Here is a 22,605-nt window from a genome sequence, read left to right on the forward strand (position 1 = left end):
TTTTTTTGAATTTTGAAGCTTTTTTAGCTAGTAGTATATATTGAGATAGGATGAGGGTGCACTGTACGCAATCGGAAACTAAAATTCAAGTGACCTATTCTTTATAAGAATAAAATTAGATCCTTTATAATTAGAGGAATGATATAAAAATTGAATAAAATCCACTTTTTTAACTAAAGTAAGTTTTGATTAGGAGAAGATAAATTGTTTTAGCCTACACAAAAACTATTTTTAAAATTTTGACTAAAACATCATTTGATTTTATAATTATTCTTTTTTCTCATATTTCAAAGGGGGATTAATAAACAACATTACCTATACTTCCAAAAAAACCGAAATAAATCCTAATATATGAACATAGAGAAAAAAATAAAAGAGAGGAATCGAAGCAACTAGAAGACGAAAATAGGCAGTGGGCCTAGAGGCCTACTCAGCGCTGTTGCCGCGCTAAAATTTATTGCTATTCCACTACTTTTCAAATGGGAGGATTAAAAATTATTTAAAAAAATATTTTTTTACTTTTTACTATTTCCATATTTAGGGCAAGAATATTAGATTAGATATTTTCGTTTTAATGTTTTAATTAAAAATTACATAGAATTTTTTTTTTATTTAAAAAAATTTGTTCATGAAAGATGAATCCTTCTATTTCTAAAAAGGGGGAAATTTTTTTCATAATGAACATTCAGCTGATTCTGACCGCCCACGGCTGTTTGCTAAATATCGCTTTTCTTTTTATTCACATTATTATTTATGATTGACTTACAAAAAGCCCTGGGCGGTTTTTGATTTTCGTCTGCTTCTAAATTTAGGGATGGGGAAGTAGTACTTTACCATGAAAAAGGGGTGAGTATTCATCCTCTTATCCTTTTTCCTTATGTATATGAAGTAGTTTTCTTTATCTGAAGCCTAAAATTTCTACTAAGACTTAACAGGTTTAGTTCTCGATTTAAGGAAGGTAGAATATAGGTCCTAGGATAGTTTTAGGTTATTTAATTTATAAATTTAAGTCACGGAATGGTTTTATGCTATTTTATTTGCCATTGCTCCCTCTTTGCGTATAGAGCAAATAGATATAGATGATAGGGTCGCAGCAACAAGTATATAAAAAAAATATTTCTCTATGTATAAATCTTATTTAGATGTCATTTTGTTGTAAGAGCTATATGTCCATATATTTTCATACTTATTCTACTGGTCAGTACACCAGGTACTCTAGAATTCTATATATGTATTTTGATTATATTAAATGCAATAACATAATATAGTTTTGCTGAATAAAATGTTTTCTTTCAGATTTTGCACCTTTTCTTCTTTCGTATATATCGTTTGATATGGTATACGGTAAATAAATAAAATATATTTAATGGGTTTATTACAAAAATAGTTTCTTAACAGAAAAATAAACCATCAAATGTAAAACGATCACTTTTTGTGATATAACATACATAACTAGTAGCTAGATTTTTTTTTTAGGGGGGAATATTTTTTCTAGGGGCTATAAGGGTGGGGTTATTCTCAGTTAAAATAGTCATACACCTTTCCAGTACCTATGTATTAGAAGCTACATTGTTAAGGATGACCATTTTGGTTCAGCGGTTAGCAAGATCCTTCGATTACACAGATGGACATCATGTTACTTTTATATCAGGGTAATATTCTTTCAAGGCTACAAATAGGTTACCATGTATAGTAGAGAGACAGGGGCTACCTGACATCTACGCTACATTATAATGAATCATTTCGTTCATCCAGTAAAAGGGGCGGGAATGGGGTATATAGAATGAATGAAGGGGTTATTATCTTAGCCAGCTATAAGTTTCACTTTTCTAGAGTACAACATAAATTTGTTGTAAGATCCAAGTAATAATAAATTCATTTACATTAATTATACTATTTTAAGAAAGAGGATCGCTGACTTAATCTTCACACAGAAATCCAAATATACGACTGTACCTTTTAATTCTTAAAGTTTCTTTTTTTGCTATGAAAAGAGGATAACTAGTTGATTAATTGAATCAAGAAGTAAGTTTAATCAGGGACAAGGGACCAGGATTCTAACTAACAATTCGGAGTGAAAATTCCCCACAAATCCACTTCCTACTCCCGCCCCCCTACCTTATTACCCACTTACCTTTAAATATAAGTACATAATAAGTTTTACGCCAACATTACGCCACACAAATATCAAAAGTTTAAATAAAAATTAATTTGCAGAATCACGGACCATGAGATTTGTTCATATTAAAAATTTCGAAAATAAAAATGTTCTAAAATTGTAATAAGGATATTAACCCGTAATAAATAATTTTAGTTTTGAAGATTTTGAATAAAAATTGGAAGATTTTTTCTGAAATAATATATTGATTACGATTCTCCATTTTTAAGATCCCATATTTGTGTTAACCAAAACTTTTACTTGCTCAGTGAGCTAACTTAGCAGATAATAGATACAAAGTTTGAAAGACTCTTACGTGATAATTATTGGTATCCTAATTATGCTATTCTATAACTAGCGTCAGTCTGTACACCTAACCATAAAAGTTTGAAAAATAGGAGCTCACATGAAAGGAAAAACAAATATTCTAGTTTTTTAATTGTTTACAAGTCTGCTTTTATAAGTTCTTCATAAAACCACTCTATATATGACTATAGAATGCTGAATTTGCATGACCTTAGAGCAGCCACTGTTTCATCTTATACCAACAAAAAATTAATTCGGAAACAAATCACGAAATCTATATGTTATTTTGAACTGTCGTTTGAGGGGGGGGGGGGGTGCAACACACAGTAGAATTTGCGACCTTATTTTCTGCCCCCAAATATTATTTTAGATTTATTTCGCTTGATGGCTACACCTTATTCCTGCCATTGGTCTATTTAAGATTGGTAATAAAAAAATTGTCCAATAATGAAATGTTTCCGTTTACTTGACTTTTCTTGACATGTTGCTAATTGTTCCACTATACATATCTATGTTTTGCTACTTATGGATGTTGTCATCCTTGTTCATATCTAGCAATTCAAGTAAGGAAAATTCTTTAAAAATCATAAAAAAATGAATATCAAATTTGCTAGTACAAACCTTTTCTTACTAGGTAACATGGATATAATATTAAAATGTCTTTAATTAGAAATTTTGGTTAAAATAAATTTTAACATCGATCTAATCTCTTTCAAATAAATATACAAGTTTAAAGGGAACAAATTTAAAAAGGATTAAAATAATAGAATAAAAGGTGTATAATAAGTTTGTGTAACATTATAAATATATCCAAAAGATTTCTTTTTCATTATAAATAATATGTTCCTTGATGATTTTAGTGGCTTCAATAAAATGTTTTCCGTATTCATTATGTTCTTCAATGCCAGTAGCTATTGTCAAAATGTTTGGATCGAAAATTATATCATTGGGATTGAAGCCAACCTAGAAAAAATTATTAATTATAATTATTCATTCTTAATATTAAGTAAATCAAAAATTTGAGCCTGCCAAGAAAATTAGGAAGAAATTATTGAAATATATTTTTTTATTTAAGAGAAAAATCAACCTAATGATAGGGTAATCAGGGAACTAAAGGGATAAGACAAATAATATATATAAAGATGTACATCCACAGTGATGATTCACAAATTACCCTTTCTTTAGTGTAAATTACATTTAGTTGTTGAAACGTTTAAATACTCAACTTAATGAACCAATCAAAATTAAATAAGTTCAAAAGTTATTAAGCCAATGAATAAGAAAACATTGGTATAAAACGTTTGGGCTAGTGTAATAACAGCCCAATGTCGCTTCCCTACCTGTAGGGAATTTCTAAAAAAGCATAGAAATCAACATACATATCTAAAATGTACTGACAGACATACTAGCAATAAGGTTTTAAAAAACGTTACCTTTTCCACCAGTATTTTGTAGGACCTCTGACAAATTTCCACCTTCCTCTCACATTCAGCTGCCTGGCCCAACTCATCAAAGGCCATTACAACCACCGAGGCTCCAAATTTCTAGATTTAAAGCATTCTAATTGTAATGGATATCTAGAGGCATATCTGATTTAACATAAGCTTAACAACTTAATTTACAAAAGCATAATAACTTAAAGTTAACTTAACCTTAAAAGATTAAATTATTTTCTAGAAAGAATTATGATGCCTATTACTGATATGTAATCATTAAAACTTTGAAGCCATATTTGACAAGCTTTCAAAAGTTAAATCCTCTTAATAAGTCTTATAAGCAAAGCGGCTACTCTATATTTCATGGAAGTGTGAGGACATTCCAAACTTCATTAAAGGTAATTTTGATTATCATACTTGGGGTAGTATATCAATGTATTCTTATTTTTTATACCTTAATGTATATTATGTCACAATCATTTAAATATGACGTAAAGGAATATTTCTGGTTAATTGCTGAGATAATTATATACATTTTTGTTCTTGCTTTGCTTAAATAAACCTTTAAATGTTTCTTTAATAAAGTAAGATTAACAAGAAAAAGATTATTTCTTTTCATAAATGAACTATTGATATTCTTGACTGATAAAAAAGGAAAATTTAGGTTAATGGATAAGTTTAATTTAAAAACTTATTTACTAACAGGGAAAAAGTATTAAAAAGTCTGTGTTTTTGTATCCAACTAAAATATTATTCGCAAATAATAAACATTATGTCGACAATATGTCGATTTCAAAATTGGCCTAAAATAGCGTAAAACCAGACAATGACGAATTCTGTAAATATTCATAGTGACCGAGTACCTTTTGCCTAGGTAATTTAAAATTTGTGTAATTCTTCTAAGTAAGGGTTTAAAAGTTTTCTAAAGGTTAATTATTTTAATCTATCTTTAAACCTTTCCTTATTAAGAAACTATTACAGTATGTTTTTATCCTTAAAAAACACGGCTTTTCGGATATAGTAAAATTTAAAATTATAAGATTAATTACATTTCTGTTGGACCATCTTGTAGAGAGTCAGAACTAAATGAGAAAATATGAATTTATAAGTTTTGACGAAATACGTTGCAAAACTTCATGAATACAGAATACTATTTAAGGACATTCTTATATTTTTGGACTTGATTAAAGAGATTCTTTGCTTATAATAGTATACCTGTAATATGAATCAGTGCTCCAAAAATTAGATAAAGAGGTAAATTTTTTCTATATAAAAAAAAGTTGTTTTCAAAAAGTTAAAAATCAGTTTTAAATGGACATACAAGTTAATGAAAAGAGCTAACCGTTACGGACGGATGTACAAAAGGACCATAATTACATAAATGCTTCGATTTTAAAATTTGAATTACCTTGATTATTTTAGCCTTGTCAATGAAATCTTGTTCTCCGGCCTTCAATGAGATGGAGTTAGCAATACATTTTCCCTGCAATAGGTAGCCTCAAGTAATAGCATTTCGTCCGTCTGTCGGTCTGTCCGCACTTCATTTATGCATACCTATTAGAATTGTCCTATCGATTTCAAACTTAACATGGTGATTCTTGTGTTAGTTGAGTACGATTTTTAAAAATAGGTTGGGGTTAGGGGTTATCAGTGTACAACAGATACTTTCTGTGAAAGCAACATTGTCAAGGTTATGAAAGCATTGTGTCAAAAATGTCAAATGTACTAAAAGAAATATATGCAAAGACGTCTGTCAGTTCGTCTGTTAGAATTGTCCGGTTTCAAACTTGGTATGATAGTTCCTGTAATAGTTGAGTATGATTTTCACATTTATTTTTAAAATAAGTAGGGGGCGGGGGTTATTAGTGAACTTATTAGTGAACTTTTTGTGAAAAATCCATTGTCAAGGACATGAATGCATTGTGTCAAAAATGTCAAATGTACTAAAAGAAATTTATGTAAAGATTTGTTTTGTATAAAAATGTGAAAAAGTACCCAGAGATCTAAAGGGATAAGGCAATGGCTGATAATACACAAAATTACCCTTTAGACTACAATAAGTCTTTGAAACGTTTGGACACTCAACTTAATAAACCACTCAATCAAAATCCATGAAAAGTCGCCAAAGTTATTAAACCCACGGAAAAGAAAACGATAATATAATACTTTGGGGACTAATGTAATAAACATCCCCCTGTCCTCTCTCTCGCTCTCCATAGTACATTTGCTTGAGCACCTATTATCAAGTTTGCATTATTAACTTATTTTGCCAATTTAATTAATGTCATAAAGTATAAACTCAATAAGATAACAAGGATGACAACATTCATAATATTAAAACTATAATGTATCATGGTTTATCTCATAAACAAAAAGTAGTTTTTTGTCTGTAGCTTAAGATTTTAATATCAACTGATCCAATAGAGTTTGTTATCCAGTTTTAAGAAGCTTTGCATGTGTCCCAGTAAGATTTTAGGTAAACATTATTTTTAGATTTAAGTCTTAGAGTGGTTTTAGGTTAACCTGCCCCTAACTACCCCTTTAAATACTAAACTCCTAGGGGCATATTCAAAAATAGCAAATATTAAATTTGTGACTAATAAAAAGTCACCATAGCTTACAAAATATCGACATTTTTTATTTTTCATAGTAATAATTTGATTATTGTACTGACGATAAATTATTATTTATCATATAATTTTATTATTTCCCTTTTTCTTTGCGTGTTATGGGCGTTTCATCCGTGTTTAATTTAAATTGACTGACTACTTGAAGTTACTATTCCTGGAAGCTCTTGAGTCCTGCTTCAACAACTTGAAAGTTTGATGAATCAATACACAGAGGCACCTGAACAATAAATTTATAAATATATGTAAATGTATAACTAGACAACTACCTGGATCCCTCTGTTGTGGACTTTTTCTGTCTTCTAAAAATTATTTTCTGCTACTTGGCTGTGTTAATATTCCCAACGCTAATGGTTGGTTTTCAAAGACCCAATTGAAAAATCTGTACTAAAGGATGTGCTATCCGCCAAACCTACATAATTCTCCTTAGTAGTGTAGCTTCTCATAGGTCTTGGAAAGGTTTTTAACAATTTTTTATAAAAAAAATTTCTTTTTTAACTAAAATTGAATGTAGGGGTAAAGTCGACCCCTCACCCACCTTTGGTGACCCCAAAAGCCTCTGGGAGCGATGGTCAAAAGATATAAATAAAAAATACTATTCATTTAAAACTATCCAATTTTCTTTAGTTCTCTGAACACTATTAATGATCTAATATTTAATGTAATTATCTAAAATTAGAATACATAGTAACTTTTTTCTTGTCATCCAATTATTTCTATTTTTAGGAAAGTTTTAATATTCATATAAAAAAAACTATAATAGTACACAAAAGTTGTCACACAGAAGCAAAACAATAAAAAAAATAATATAACGAAATACTAATATATAAAGTAATAGTATTTATCTTGTCTGAAGCTTTAGATTTCAACAACTGATTTAGGTATCCATTTAAGGGAAGGTTAACAAAAGTTCCCGAGATGGTTTTGGGATATTCTATTTTAGAATTCAGTCTAGATTTATGCTATTGTTTTTTAGTTCCATTAGATTCTAGAGCCGCAACCGCTGGTAAAAATGAATAATATAACAAATATAACAAATGTACCGCTATCACTCGATCATTTAATACCTTGGATTGTAAATATTCATTCCATTGCAAAAAACGCAATCTTTGGTTTGTTTAAATGTCCATTTATTTGGCATTTTTCAAGAATGTCAAGCGTGGGAAAATTTTTTGAATGTGGGAACCATTTATTTTGATTTAAATGGTACATATGATTTTCATTTAAATTCATTTTTTGGACCCGTGAGAAAATTTTTTTAACATGAGAACCATTTAATTTTCATTGAATTTTATTTTTTGGTAGTGTGGGAAAAAACGGGAGAAAAAATATGTTTTAGTATAAAGAAATGTTCTATCAGTTTCAAACCTTTTTCATTCGATAGATCATACTGACTTTGGAAAAACTGTCAGACCAATTTTTGAAATTCAATCTGTGAAAAAAGATATTCAAGTTTTAATTTTTTTTTTGAAAATATTATTTTACATGTATTGACGCCATCTTGGATTATGATATTTTTTTTTGTTAGAAGATTTTTTTTCTAAAATATTTTAAAAAAATTAACTTTTTACAATAAAAAAATCTTTGAACTTAAATTGACCAATAATTCAAAGATTTTTTCTCTTTGATTTGAAAGATTTTTTATGATTTTTATTTTTAATGTCAAATAAAAACACAACAGTGAAAAAAATGAAAATTAAATGAAAATACGTTTTATGATTTTATTCAAGAAATTATTTGCTAACATCACCTTTTTGTTGCAATAGAATGTTATTTAAGCAAACAAAATTTAGCATAAATGGATATTTAAATCCCTCGGTATTAAATGATGAGCTAACGCTCGATCATTTAATACCTTGGGATTTAAATATCCATTTATGCTAAATTTTGTTTGCTTAAATAACTCATTTATGCTAAATTTAGTGCTAAATCATTTTAAACTCAATCTGTAAGTCATTTTTTAATCAATGCCTTACTCGGTATAATATGATTTAAAATGGCTACCTAAAATGGAAATGAATTAAGAGAAAAAATGTCCAATATTTGTTCATGTATGTGCTTGGCATAAAACGTATTTTTACCTTTGCAATGTCAGGTTCAGATGAAATTAAATTACAGAATTTAATCATGGCTGCCTTTCCATCCAACATACCTAAATTCGATTTATTTTATGGAGTTTAAAATGCACAAATAGGGGTTTGTGCTCTAATATATGTATAACTATAAATGTGTAACTTAGACAACTACCTTGATACTATAGATATTCTTGAATAGCCAAGATCCAATGATGCACAGGGAAAGAAATGATGAAGAAAAACGCGAACAATTTAACGTGAACTGCACTATATTCAAATTATTTACCTTCGTCGACATTGATATCAAGCACCTGGGCTCCATTTTCTACTTGTAGTTTAGCAATAGCAAGAGCATCATCATATTTTCCTTCCTAAATGTCATTAGGTATTAAAATATATCACATTCCCATATGTTTTTATCTATATTCTTTTACATTATTATTCTGACTGTTACTTTGTTAAATGCTATTCTGGGGTCTAATTGTATAAAATATGAAGTAAAAAATACATTATAATTTGATCTTTTAAAAATTAAAAAAAAATATAGAATGACATTGTGGTGGTACCCTACCCCAAAATAGTTTTAAACCATCCCAGGAAATGTGAGAAGCTACGTAGTAAAGAAGAAACATATAAGTACAGCAGCAGGACGAACCCCAAACTGTCCCACTTTGAGAAAGACGATTCCAGTGACGTCATATACGTTTCGGGAAAGAAAAAGGGAAGAGTGGAAGAAAATCTCTTCAAAAGATTTTTCCCCTCTTCCCTAAACGTATATGACGTCACTGGAATCGTCTTTCTCAAAGTGGGACAGTTTGGGGTTCGTCAGCAGCAGCATCTTGGTGGAGACAGACAGATACACACACAAATAGATAGACAGACGGACATCCTATAACTTTTATATTATACTAAAAACTTTATAACTTGTTGTTCCTATTTATTCTAAAAATGCACTATTCAGACAAAGCTCAAATTGTGTGAAAATTGTGTCAAAAATGATCCATGTGTCTTAATAAAAATGAGGAATTATCCATCTCTTTGAAGGTTTTTTTTTGACACAATTTAACACAATTTGGGCTTTGTCACTATTTATATTTTTCTTATATAGGTGTATGTTTTCCCTATTAAAAACTGTATAATTTTCTCACCTTTATAAGTCTGGCAAACTTTCTTGAACCAGCAACATTGCATCTTTCACCAATATTTACAAAGTTAGACAGCTTACCAACCTTTAATAATGGTTTTAGAGGGTGTATATACTAGCACATTTATAATGGATTGAGGGAACATTGGGCTGTTTATTACACTAGTCTCTCAAGTTTTATAAGAACGTTTTCTTTTTCGTTCGCTTAACAACTTTGGGCACGTTTTTGAATTTTGATTGTTGGTTTATTAAGATTAGTGTCCAAACGGTTCAACCACTAATTGTAAACTACTGAAGGGGAAATTTTGTGCATCATCATTGGGAAGGTACATCAATTTATTTGCAATTTTCTTATACCTTTAAATCCCAGATATTAATCAATTACCATCCATATTTTCTTTATAAAGTATATAAGTGTATAGTTATGTAATATTTCTGTACATTTTATTTTGCAAGATTTCCAAGGTATTTTTTAGAAGATTTTTGTAACCAAAATTCTTGGAAAATAACATAAGCAAATCGTCTATGTAAAAATTCCCAGTATGGTTTTAAAACCGATTAATATCCGCGGGATTAGAACCGCTTCTCAGCCATAATAAATCGTGTATAGGACCGTAATACAGAAAATTTTCCATGAATGTTAAATTAAGATAAAAAACCCTTCTTTTTTAGCCCCTTTGTGCTACCAAAAATGGTTTAATTTTATAAATTTTTATTTTGAGATCCACGGAAAGCTGTCTATAATACGATGCGATAAATAACTATTAATTTATAAACTTTACCTTCAGTGGTTCTAAGCCAGCCAAAAGCATATGTCCATCTAAAATAATAAGATATATTGAAATGAGATCCAATTTACTTACTTGTACAATATGAAGATAGCAATGAAAATGTTACAATAGACCTAATATACCTAACTGGTCCATAATTCGTCAAACCTAAAAATGTATTAGTAGCAGTTACAGATACTTTTGTTTATTTTTTGCAATATACGACCCAATCAATTGACGAAATTTTTCGCCGATATATTTTCGAGAAAGCTTACTTTATCCTAGAAAATTAATCTATTTATAGCTAAATTATTACATGTTCTGTCATGTGTTTTAAACTATTACTTGATATAATTTCCCCAAGGAAAACTTTAAAAAATGCAAGTTTTCATAGCTGTCTCATGCAAACGAAATGAAAAAAAATAACCTTTCCTACCAAAATCTGAACACAATTTTAATTAACCGGTTGTTCCTTTACTGTTACCCTATTTGCTGATTTATACAATACTAGCGGCTACGCCCCTAGAGGCCTCTAGGGGCACTTGAGGAGGAGAGAGTCGAATTTAATAATTCAATTTCTATTTTAGATTTTAAAAGAAAAAGTATTTTTTTGGGGGGGGGGATTTTTCATTTTTTGGGTGGGTTGGGGGTGTCCCAACCTCCAAGAAAACAGTTATAAACCTTCCCGAGAACTATGAGAAGCTACCCTGTTAAGGAGAACCCGATCGGTTCAGCGGTTAGATCGGTACAAACATACAAACACACAGACATCCTGTTACTTTATTATAAGGATGTCTCTAGATTATCTCTGTTAATGTCACCTTCAATGTTGGTTTTTGGAACTCTAGGTGCAACACCCTCAACAGATAACGCAACAGCTCTGAAATAAAAATACATTTATGAATATTTTGGATGGTTGTCTGTAACTAACCTGGAGATCTAGCTAACTCTTGGACGGACTAATTTAGTTGTCTTTAACAATGAAACACCATTTAGAATTAAGAGAGTACTTTTACAATTAATTTATGAAATGGTAGCTCAAACCCATTAAATGATACACAGAGATAATCAATATGTATTCTTAAACTTTACAAATTCTGTCTTTTGTAGGTTGAAAAGCAATTAATTATCCTATTTCATACAGTAAGGTTTTTTTGTTGTTGAAAGCTTAAGATCTTAATAACATCTGAACTATGAACAAATACAGTTTTAGGCTATTTAATTTTTAAATTAAGTATTGGGATGGTTTTAGGCTATTTTCAACCATCTTCTTAACTTAGATGCTAGTGGCGCAACCGCAAGTTCTAATAAATGATAATAAACTTAAAATAAATTTACATATTACTCTCCCCCTCTCACAAAAATTCATTTTAATCTACAAAACAATTTTCTATGAATTCCATGAATATTCTTCTTCTATTTTTTGTTATTTGAAATAAAAACAAGGATGACAACATCCATAAAAGCGAAGCTCTGAAACGGTAAGACAAACGGAAATTAACACTTGTATGATGTCAGAACTGAATAATCAGAATGTGAATGTATAAGAGTCAAAGCAAAATTGTAAGTATATTTGTTGAAAAACTGCTTGATACAGGATAATGATTATGGACATACTTACATTTTTAGGACTTGATTATAGAGTTGCTTCGCTTATAATATTGTACTTTGTTGTCTCAGGAATCAGTATACCAAAAATCAGACCAATCGGATAATTAGGTCACATACAAATTTGTTGTTAAAAATGTAAAAAAAAATCAACATGTTTAAAATGGACGTACGGACATTCTGGTAATGATTATAGAGTTGCTACGCTTTCTAACTCGTACCTAACTACTAAAGGAATCACCATGCAAAATTTGAAATCGATAGGACAATTCTAGCATGCCTAAATTAACGAAAAAAACTATTTAAAAAAGTAAAAAAATCAACATATTTAAAATGGACGTACGGACATTTTGGAAATGATTATAGAGTTGCTACGCTTTCTAAATCGTACCTAACTACTAAAGGAATCACCATGCAAAATTTGAAATCGATAGGACAATTCTAACATGCCTAAATTAACGAAAAAAACTAATTAAAAATTTTTAAAAAAATCAACATGTTTAAAATGGACGTACGGACATTTTGGTAATGATTATAGAGTTGCTACGCTTTCTAAATCGTACCTAACTACTAAAGGAATCACCATGCAAAATTTGAAATCGATAGGACAATTCTAACATGTCTAAATTAACGAAAAAAGCTATCCGTTACGGACGGACGGACGGACGTACGGACGGACCGACCCTAATTATAGAAAAGCTTCGCTTTTAAAAATATATTATTTTGTAACCCTTTGTAACTGTTTTATGAAGCATGAAAACGTGATAAAAGAATATATTCATGAAATAATATCAAGAGTTTACATAAGGAACATTGACATAAAATATAACGATAGAAGTAAAGTCTTACATTTTTTCTATAAAAATTAGACCTACAAAATTTAAAGATATATTTTCCCATAGTTATTGCAATTTCGTTTAAAACCGATTTTTATGTGATATATTTATCCTATTCTTATTTTTAGAATACTGATTCCTACGTCAAAAAAGTAAAATGTTATAAGTTAAGCTTCTCTATAATAAAGTCTTTAAAATATAATGTCCTTACACAGTATCATGTATTTAAACAGTTTTTCAACAAATGAACTGACAATTTTGTTTAGACTTTTTTTTTCATCCTTGTTTACACATAATCTTTGATTATAATTCTATTTTATAAAAACTATACCTATCCTCAATTATGTATAGGATCCTGTTGTAACAAATAACAATCGAAATAAGAAAAACAAATATTAAAAAATTTACATTGAGTGGGTATCTTATTTTCCATTATTATTTGAAATATATATGTTAATACGTTTTTTTTCATTTTTATATTAACACAAATCTATTATTTAATCCTTTGATTGTACATTTTTATATTCGTAGAAAGCTGGATATAATACGATGCTAGACATAGTTTTTTCGTATGGATGAGAACCGGTTCCTATCCACCGGATTCGAATGAATACGAGAAAAAATTTTACTATTTAAACAAACAAACCGACAGTTTATAAGCTGTATAAAACATGCCTGTCAAAAAGTTTAGTGGCTATATTTTAAAAAGTTGGGAAGGCAACGAATCCTTTCCAAGTTTAAACCTGCCCTTATTAGACAATACTAAAATCCTCCGAAAATTAACTACAAGTAAAGCCGGTTGTGAAACCTTTACGGACAGAAATTTTACTACTTTATACTACTACTACATTTATAAAAAAGCAATCCTCTAATCACAGTTATGGAATCTCAACGACAAAGATTTTTTTATCCAATCTTGACAAGTGAGGTATTTTTGGAAAGAGGAATATATATAGAAAACGCCTATGAAAATTAGAAAATCTGCAGAAATCATATTTGCAAGTTATTTGCAAAAATCTGCAATGTTAATTTGCAAAATTAATTTCATGCCTTAAATGACTTATTTAAAAAGAAATCTTTTTATGAAATGTGTTTATCTATAAGTTTAGAACATACTTAGGGCAAAAAAAAATTCTTTAGTGTTACTTTTTTCACCTTATATATGAAAAAAGCAGTTTCTCACATTTTATGATAAAAAAAGGTTTAGGAACAAAAAATATGTTTTTTCTTGATGTAAACACAATGATTGGCATAAAATCTATCATCCTAAATGTAAAAATCAGATATAGAATCCTTTTTATAGCAAAAATTGTGCAAAAAGTAACCAAGACATTTTTGCAAAGTATGAAAATCTGAAGAAAATAGTTCTTTTTGATTTTGATATACATATCAGATAAATGTATATAAAATTAGTGATCAAAAACTATAAAACAAGTTATAACTTTTTCAACCCTATCATTGATTAAAATGCACTTTTAGGTTTACTTATTACCAAAGTAGCACATAAAAACTCTTTTTATTAAGTTATGAAACAAAATAAATTCAAATCAACAATTAGGCGTTTTTTATAATGCAGTAGACCATTTTGTAGTTGTTTTTTTTTGGCATTTATTTTGTTTAATTACATAATAAAAAGAGTTTTTATGCACTACTTTGGTAATTCTTAAACCTAAAAGTGCAATTTAATCAATGACAATGTTGAAAAAACTTATAACATGTTTTATAGTTTTTAATCACTATTTTTATATACATTTATCTGATATGTATATCAAAAGCAAAAAGAACTATTTTCTTCAGATTTTCATACTTTGCAAAAATGTCTTGGTTACTTTTTGCACTATATTAGCTCTAAAAAGGATTCTATATCTGATTTTTACATTTAGGATGATAGATTTTATGCCAATTATTGTGTTTACATCAAGAAAAATCATATTTTTTGTTCCTATAAATTTTTTTATCATAAAATGTGAGAAACTGCTTTTTTCATATATAAGGTGAAAAAAGTAACACTAAAGAAATTTTTTTTGCCCTAAATATGTTCTAAACTTATAAATAAACACATTTCATAAAAAGGTTTCTTCTAAATAAGTCATTTAAGGCATGAAATTAATTTTGCAAATTAGCTTTGCAGATTTTTGCAAATAACTTGCAAATATGATTTCTGCGGATTTTCTAATTTTCATAGACGTTTTCTATATATATTCCTCTTTCCAAAAATACCTCACTTGTCAAGATTGGATAAAAAAATCTTTGTCGTTGAGATTCCATAACTGTGTAATATTAGAAGGAATGACAAACGAACAATACCTCTTGTTTCAGAACTTAATAATCAGAACATTGATTTCTAGATATAAACGAAAATTGTAGAAAATTGCATAAAAGCAGGTTAACGTAAAAGGAATGATTATTTTTTTAGGATTTGTTTTTAGAGACTCATCGCGTATAAATTTTACTTTGTTGTCCAAAACATCATTACTCCAAAAATTAAATGAACAGGATAAATATATCATACAAAAAATGTTGTCAAAAAGTTAAAAATCTGCAAGTTTCCAATGTTGGCAAATCTTAATGCAGCTTCAAAACCAAAAATAGAACATTAACAAGTATTAAGTTTTATAAAAAAAACTCTTTCTTCATAAATATTAAATAATCGAACTTCCTTTCAAGATAAATTGAAATATAAAAAAAAATATTATAAACAGAATTAGGTTTTCTATTTAGATGATTTTTCTTTCAAAATTGGAGAATTTGCATGGAAATAATATATTTTTTTTTGTACAAAATATAATGATTTTGTGTAAATTCTAATCGGGTTAAGTGTTGAATAAGAATTAAGTGTAAAAAGTCTTATCTATTTTGATTTCTATTCAATTTTCGATGTTATTTTTCATCAATTAATCCGTCTATTTTATATTCTACTTATTAATCTTTATTTCCTCTTAACCATAACATAGTATAGGAGGCAGTATATAGCCCAAAATCACTTTAAGGTTTAGATTTAAAAAAAATATAAGTCTAGAACCATCCTGAGGCCGAGTTTTAGTTTGCTAAAATAAACAACTGAATTGGTTTCATGGTTGCATATCCAACAATCTTACTATCTAATTACCTATCTATCTACCTAACCATAGACGTCCAAGGGGGGGGGGAGGGTAAAAAGGGAATTACCCCCCCCCACCATTTAAAATTTACCCTCACCCTGGTGGTGCCGTAGGCACCCCCAACAATTTAGGAGGGGGTATTTACCCCCACAAACAATTTTGGGGGTAAATACCCCCCCCCCCAAATAAAAATCTCTAACAAAAAAATTCGATTCGCGCGCCATTTTACCCCCACCCAAAAAAAAAGCTTGGACGCCACTGTACCTGACTTACTTGATATGATCTGGAGTAGTACCGCAGCAACCTCCGACAAGATTGACAAGTCCATCTTTGTATCTATCTATCTGTCTATTACTATATCTATCTATCTATCTTACTTGATATGATCTGGAGTAGTACCGCAGCAACCTCCAACAAGATTGACCAGTCCATCCCCTTGTATCTATCTATCTATTTATTACTATATCTATCTATCTAACTCACTTGATATGATCAGGAGTAGTACCGCAGCAACCTCCGACCAGATTGACAAGTTCATCCTTGGCAAATTGATACATGTTGTTACCAGTAGTTTCTGGAGTCTCGTCATATCCACCTGAAAAATATAATTTAGAAACTTGCATTATTTTCAAATAATCCTGTGGGAATCATTATATATGATAACTAAGATGATATTAATTATATAATATAAAAATTTGTGTCAAAGAAGTTAAAAACCATAATGTTTTAAATAAACACAATAAACGTAAGGACTTTCTGGTAACAATTGTAGAGTTCCTACGCTTCAAAAATAGCACCTAATTGTTATTGGTATTTCTTGCAAAGTTTTAAATCGATAAGATCGACAATTCTTACATGTCTGAATTAACGAAAAGAACTAACCGTTCCGGACAAACGGAAGGACCGGCCCTAATTATAGAAAAGCTTTGCTTTAAAAAAATTAAGAAAACTTACCAAAGGTATTTGGAAGACCTGCATTTGGATAACAAATTACATAAGCATCAGTAGCTTTACCTTTTCAAATAAAAACATCTCTTTAAAATAATAAAAAGGGCGTTCATTTGTCCTATTGAAGAAAAGTATTTTTGAATAAAAGTCGGGAATAGTCCCTTTCGTAACATCGCCCCATAAGAGGCGATTCGTCGTATTTTTAAAATAGCTTTTTATAGGTTATTTTAGATTAGGTTTATTGGGTTAGGTAATTGCCCCACAGGGTTAGGTAATTGGCCCCGCAGGGTTAGAGCCCCCCGCAGGTGCTAGAAATAGGAGAAAACTTGCTGTGAAAAATACGAAGAATCACCCCATAAGGTGCGATGTTACGAAAGGAACAATACCCTAAAAGTCTACCAGGATATGCAGTTTAGCAAACATAGAACTAAATACTCAAAAAAAATATTTTACCAGAATGGCTTTTAAATCCACTGAATTAAAAAAGTTTGTAGCCATACTGAAAAACCATGTAGATTTCGTATTGTAGTCAAATTTCTACGGATAACAAAATCAAAATCATAATAATAAAACTTTTTAGCCCCTCGAGGCAACAAAAGTTAATTAATCTTTTAACTTTAGTATTCGCGGAAAGTTGTTTGAAATATGATAGGATAAACAACTATTCCTAAGGGCCTTGGTTTAGTGGACATTAGTGACCTTGTTAATTGAAAATAATTACATTTTTTAAAAATTGTTTTTAACAACAAAAACAAAATTAATTTCAGGGAAGTAAAAGGATTTTTGAGCCGTTTTATTTTATTTAATCAAAAATCAAATTTGGGAAAACAAATAGATTAATAAAAAAATTAAGATTATTATTAGAAAATCTGACAAAGGAAAAAGTTTTAATAAGGTTAAAATTAAATTATATATCAAAAGTACTTTTTTACCAGGCAAAGTTGAAATCATTCATTCCAATTAATTAAAGAGATACCTTCCTTTCATTAAATTAATTAAAATGGCGTTGATTTTTTTTTCAATTTTGAAAATTTCATAGAAAAGAGGTAGGAAGCTGTATTGATAATCATAATTAAAGATGTTTTTTTTCCTATAGCTTCAATGAAAGGTCTCATTTCATTTGCTCCCAAAGCACAATTCAAACCAATACTGAAAATATAAGTAAACAAATTAGAATGAAAGTTAGATGTATCTATAATACAAAGTAGCTTGTCTGTCCGTCTATCCGTCTGACCGTCTGACCGTCTGTCCGTCTGTCTGTCTGTCCCTTAAGATCTCGGTAACCACTGAACCGTTCGGATTCTACTCTTCAGGGAATATACCTACTGGTCCTGTGGTGGTTTTAGGCTATTTTCTTGGGGGGGTGGGACACCCCCACCCCCCCAAAAATAAAAAAAAATCCAACCCCCCAATTTTTTTTTTTTATATTTTTTGTTAAATCTCAGTAACTGCTGATCAAATTGGGTTCTACCCTTCTAGGAATATACCTACTGGTCCTCTGGTGGTTTTAAAAAAATCCCCACTTCCAAAATTAAAAAAAAAATTTTTTTAAAACAAAAACCAGTAATTGGGGTGGGGGAACCCCACTGCCAGGAGCGTCCAAGCTTTTTATTTTTGGGGGGGTAAAATTTGTTTAAGGGGGGGGGTAATTCGGTTTTGGGGGGGGTAAAATGGCGCGCGAGGCGCGCCGCAAATTTTTTTTACCCCCCCCAAAATTTTTACCCCGGGGGTAAAATTTGCTTGGGGGGGGTAATTACCCCCCCTGAAATCTGTTGGCAGGGGTAAATTTTGTTTACCCCCCCCCCAAAATTTACCCCCGGGGTAAAATTTTTGGGGGGGGTAATTTAAATTTTATCAAAAATTTAGTATTAAAAATGCGCGCGAAGCGCGCAGAAATTTTTTTTGTTAGAAATTTTCTATTTTGGGGGGGGTATTTATCCCCCCAAAATTGTTTGAGGGGGGTAAATACCCCCTCCTAAATGGTTGGGGGTGCCTACGGCACCCCCAGGGTAGGGGTAAATTTTAAATGGGGGGGGGGTAATCGCCCCTTTTGGACGTCTATGCCCACTGCAACATGGAGCGAAGCCCCCATGAATCCCCATCCCCCCCCCCAAAAAAAAAATCAAAATATTTTTTTTTATTTTAATTTTTGTGTATGCGAACAACCTAGGTCTAATTTTTACGAATTGAAATTTTTGTGTATACGGCAAACAACCTGGGTTTAATTTGTACAAATTAAAATTTTTGTGCATAAAGCGCACAACCTGGGTTCAATTTTACCACAGAGTAATTAAACAAAGAATAATTTTTTAAATATTTCTATTAAGGAGGGTTGACTTCCCAAAACTATATAGGGCGAAGCCCCTAGAGGCTAGGGACGAAGCCGCTAGTTAATCTATAAAGCAGAAAGAAATAAAAAGATATCTATTAAAATTGATGTAAAAAAGATTCCTACAGGGACAATATCCCCCACCATTAAAAGAAATTAAAAACTTTGTTAGGTTTAATCTCATACGAAATTTACCAAAGCACCCAAAAAAAAATGTTTGAGGTGTATTACCCACAAATCTACAAAACCCAGCATAAAAATACAATTATTTTGGCTTTAGCCATCCCTTGCCTCCGCCCACACAAAAAAAATAGGGAGAGTAATAATACTAATCATAATTTCTTACCACATCGGCTTGGCATGTGAAACAGAGATAACAAAGGCCTCTCCAGTTTGGCCTGATAGGGTTCTACCACTCCTGTAATAATAACATAATAAACAAGGATGACAACATCCATAAGTAGCAAAGTTAAAAAAATCATGGATGGAATTCGGGAATACAATGTAATTTAAAGAGCAAATGTTTAACACAACAATTAATTTATTGGGAAAAAATCCCAAAATTTTTCAAATTTCTATATTTTATAACATGACTGATAGACCGACGGACCAAGTAAATTGGTATAATTGGTGTAGGTAATCTTAAGAGCCGTCAATCTTAAATAGCATCCACGAAAATCATGGACATAAGTCATATTAAGTGCTATACATCATTAATTAAATTGAAACTAGCGGCTGCGCTCCTATCATCTAAGAGATCTATATTTAAAGAAGTAAGTAAAGTCTATAGATTTAAAAATAGAATAGCCTAAAACCATCCACGGACCTATGCGAAACTTTCTTAAAATGGAGAACTCAATTGGTTCAGCAATTATCGAAATCTTAAGACAAAGGCTAAAAACATTACTACTGGATAATATTAAATGTTTTACCTGTCGACAATGGTTCCAGAAACAAAGAGAGGAACACTCTCATATTCGTCCTCAAAGATACTCTCGATAGCATACAAGGCAGCCTAAACAAAGATAAAGATTAATAGTTATTCATCGCATTAGGGGCGTATCCGATATGTTTAATGTTTATACATGTTTTATCATTCAAAAACAGACATATAAAAATAAAGTTTGATACCAACCTTTGCATTAGCAGTATCAAAGATAGTTTCCACAAGAAGAATATCAACTCCACCATCTAATAAAGCTCTTGCTTGCTCCCCATAAGCTTTCACTAACTCATCAAAGGCTAAAAAAATATGTATTATGTGATGCGAAGCACTTTTACCGGGGATAAAAAAAGGTGGAGATAAGCCGTAAATCACAGTAAAATAATATGCATACTTTTTGAGTTTATTTGTGAATTAGTTTTTGTTACAAAAAATGGCGCCCCCACTTTCCACTTTTCAAGTATCGTTAAAAAACTTTATTGGAGAGAATCAAAGTCCTTCTGAAGTGGAGCTAAAATGTATCCATATTAAAGATGTATAAATACTGTGAAAAAAATGCACCATTTTTAAAACAAAAATTGTGCGCTTGTTTAAATGATAGAAAAATACTATACATACCATTAGAACCACTCTGAGCTTTAGTTTTTAAAAATATAAATATCATCACCATGCTGTTTGTTTATTACTAGCTATGCTAAACAATGGGAGGATGGATGATTTTTCTACCATTAACACAAGTCGCACAATTCATGTTTTAAAATGGACGATTTTTTTACAAACACTTTAAATGAAATCTATACAAAAATATTGTTAAACTTACTAATATTTCTGAATTCAGGCCTTTCAACACTTGGAGAGATGGACAGAGTTCTATTAGTAGGACCCATGGCTCCTGCAACATACTTTCTCTTCCCTGTCTCCCTGTAAAACAAGGATGATTGAAACCAATAGCAGCTAAGCTGTTTGTCAAATAAAGGGTGTTTAAAAAAACAATCGCTTCACTCTTTTCAATATAAACCCTAAAGTTTTGGTCAAAAACTAACAAAAAATGACACAATTCATTTCCAAGCAATGACAATGAGAAAATGATATTAAATTTTGAATCTACTCACCTCTCCAGAGTACTAAAACTCGAAACCTATTGGTTTTTTTTAAACACCCTTTAATATGCTAAAAAAGTGAAGCTCTAGAATCAGAAGGAAGGACAAACATACATTAACTCTTGTAGAGTGTAGGAACATTAATAGGCAAGTCTAAAGAAAATAGTGCATTGTGTAAATACAGATGTAAAAAGTTAATGATCAGCATGTCTTAACGGGAAATACGGTCTTCCTAATAACGATTATATAGTTGCTACGCCTACTAAGTGTTATAAGAATCATCATACAAAGTTTAAAATATAAATGACAATTCTAACATGTCTAATAAACTAATAGTTACGGACGGACCCTTTAGAACATAATAAACGTTAATAAAAACTTGAAGAGGGATTATTTAATAAAACCTTGTAAAAACTGAAATTAAATTATTTTACTTATCTAAATTACCTACTTGACTGTTAGAGCCTTTTATTATAAAATTTAAATTGACTTTCTCTGAATTTAATATCAATTCAAATAGTTTAAATTTAGGTACTTATCGTTCAACAAAAAATGTTAATTTTTCTAATTTAATAAATTGAGTTGATCATGAATAATATTATGAGATATAAAAGATGCACTGAATCAATTCCTTGCTTTTATTTACAGTAAAGCTTTTCATACAGCCACTGCAATGACAATAACCAAGAATGAAGTTGCCTACTTAAAAATTAAAATTATTTGTATGTATTGTATGTGCTTCTATTACTAAGTACATAAATTGATTATGTTTTACTTTATTAATAAATTGGATGTTTATATAACAATATTTATTTGTTGGTCTTTTGTAGGTGTTGGTCTTTTGTAGTGTTGGTCTTTTGTAGCAACGCCATTATTATTGTCCTATCCATCAATCAATATACCCAGGGATCTAAAGGGATAAGACAATGGCCAATAAAATGATGTATATCCCCAATGATGGTACACAAAATTATACCTTCTGTATATTACAATTAGTCGTTGAAACGTTTGGACACTCGAATTAATGAATCAACCAATCAAAATTCAGTACAGTCCCTAAAGTTGTTAAGGCAATAAATAAGAAAACGTTGGTGAAAAAAAGCCCCTCTCTCTCTGTGCAATTTACCTGAAAACATCATCTGCTGCTTTCTTAGCCAGTCTTGCTCCTAGGATCAGTAAATACATTTATTATTTTTATTAACAAGGTAGTGTATGTTTGGTTCA

At 30.2% G+C, this 22,605-nt stretch overlaps 1 protein-coding gene across 6 annotated transcripts in view; it reads right to left on the reverse strand.

Annotated features, from left to right (window-relative positions):
* Nucleotides 1-22,605, reverse strand: part of LOC145328866 (methionine synthase-like) — a 68,010-nt gene that overhangs the window by 37,374 nt on the left and 8,031 nt on the right. For all 6 annotated transcript variants that reach the window (XR_013882664.1, XR_013882663.1, XR_013882662.1 and 3 more), the window contains exons 6-22: nt 22,508-22,547; nt 21,102-21,202; nt 20,474-20,580; nt 20,271-20,353; nt 19,685-19,756; nt 18,099-18,158; nt 17,016-17,074; nt 16,545-16,656; nt 11,338-11,396; nt 10,529-10,566; nt 9,751-9,831; nt 8,889-8,973; nt 8,609-8,679; nt 6,684-6,747; nt 5,309-5,382; nt 3,898-4,008; nt 3,308-3,427 (exon numbers count right to left, since the gene is read on the reverse strand). Coding sequence is in view for 3 of the 6 variants with exons in the window: in XM_080172785.1 (XP_080028911.1) it covers nt 3,308-3,427; nt 3,898-4,008; nt 5,309-5,382; nt 6,684-6,747; nt 8,609-8,679; nt 8,889-8,973; nt 9,751-9,831; nt 10,529-10,566; nt 11,338-11,396; nt 16,545-16,656; nt 17,016-17,074; nt 18,099-18,158; nt 19,685-19,756; nt 20,271-20,353; nt 20,474-20,580; nt 21,102-21,202; nt 22,508-22,547 (1,337 nt within the window). In the remaining 3 variants the exon portion in view is untranslated. The remainder of the gene's footprint in view (nt 1-3,307; nt 3,428-3,897; nt 4,009-5,308; nt 5,383-6,683; nt 6,748-8,608; nt 8,680-8,888; nt 8,974-9,750; nt 9,832-10,528; nt 10,567-11,337; nt 11,397-16,544; nt 16,657-17,015; nt 17,075-18,098; nt 18,159-19,684; nt 19,757-20,270; nt 20,354-20,473; nt 20,581-21,101; nt 21,203-22,507; nt 22,548-22,605) is intronic.

This window comes from Acartia tonsa, chromosome 9 (assembly GCF_053477335.1).
Source record: "Acartia tonsa isolate MP-2025a chromosome 9, ASM5347733v1, whole genome shotgun sequence".
Taxonomy (NCBI): Eukaryota; Metazoa; Arthropoda; class Copepoda; order Calanoida; family Acartiidae; genus Acartia; species Acartia tonsa.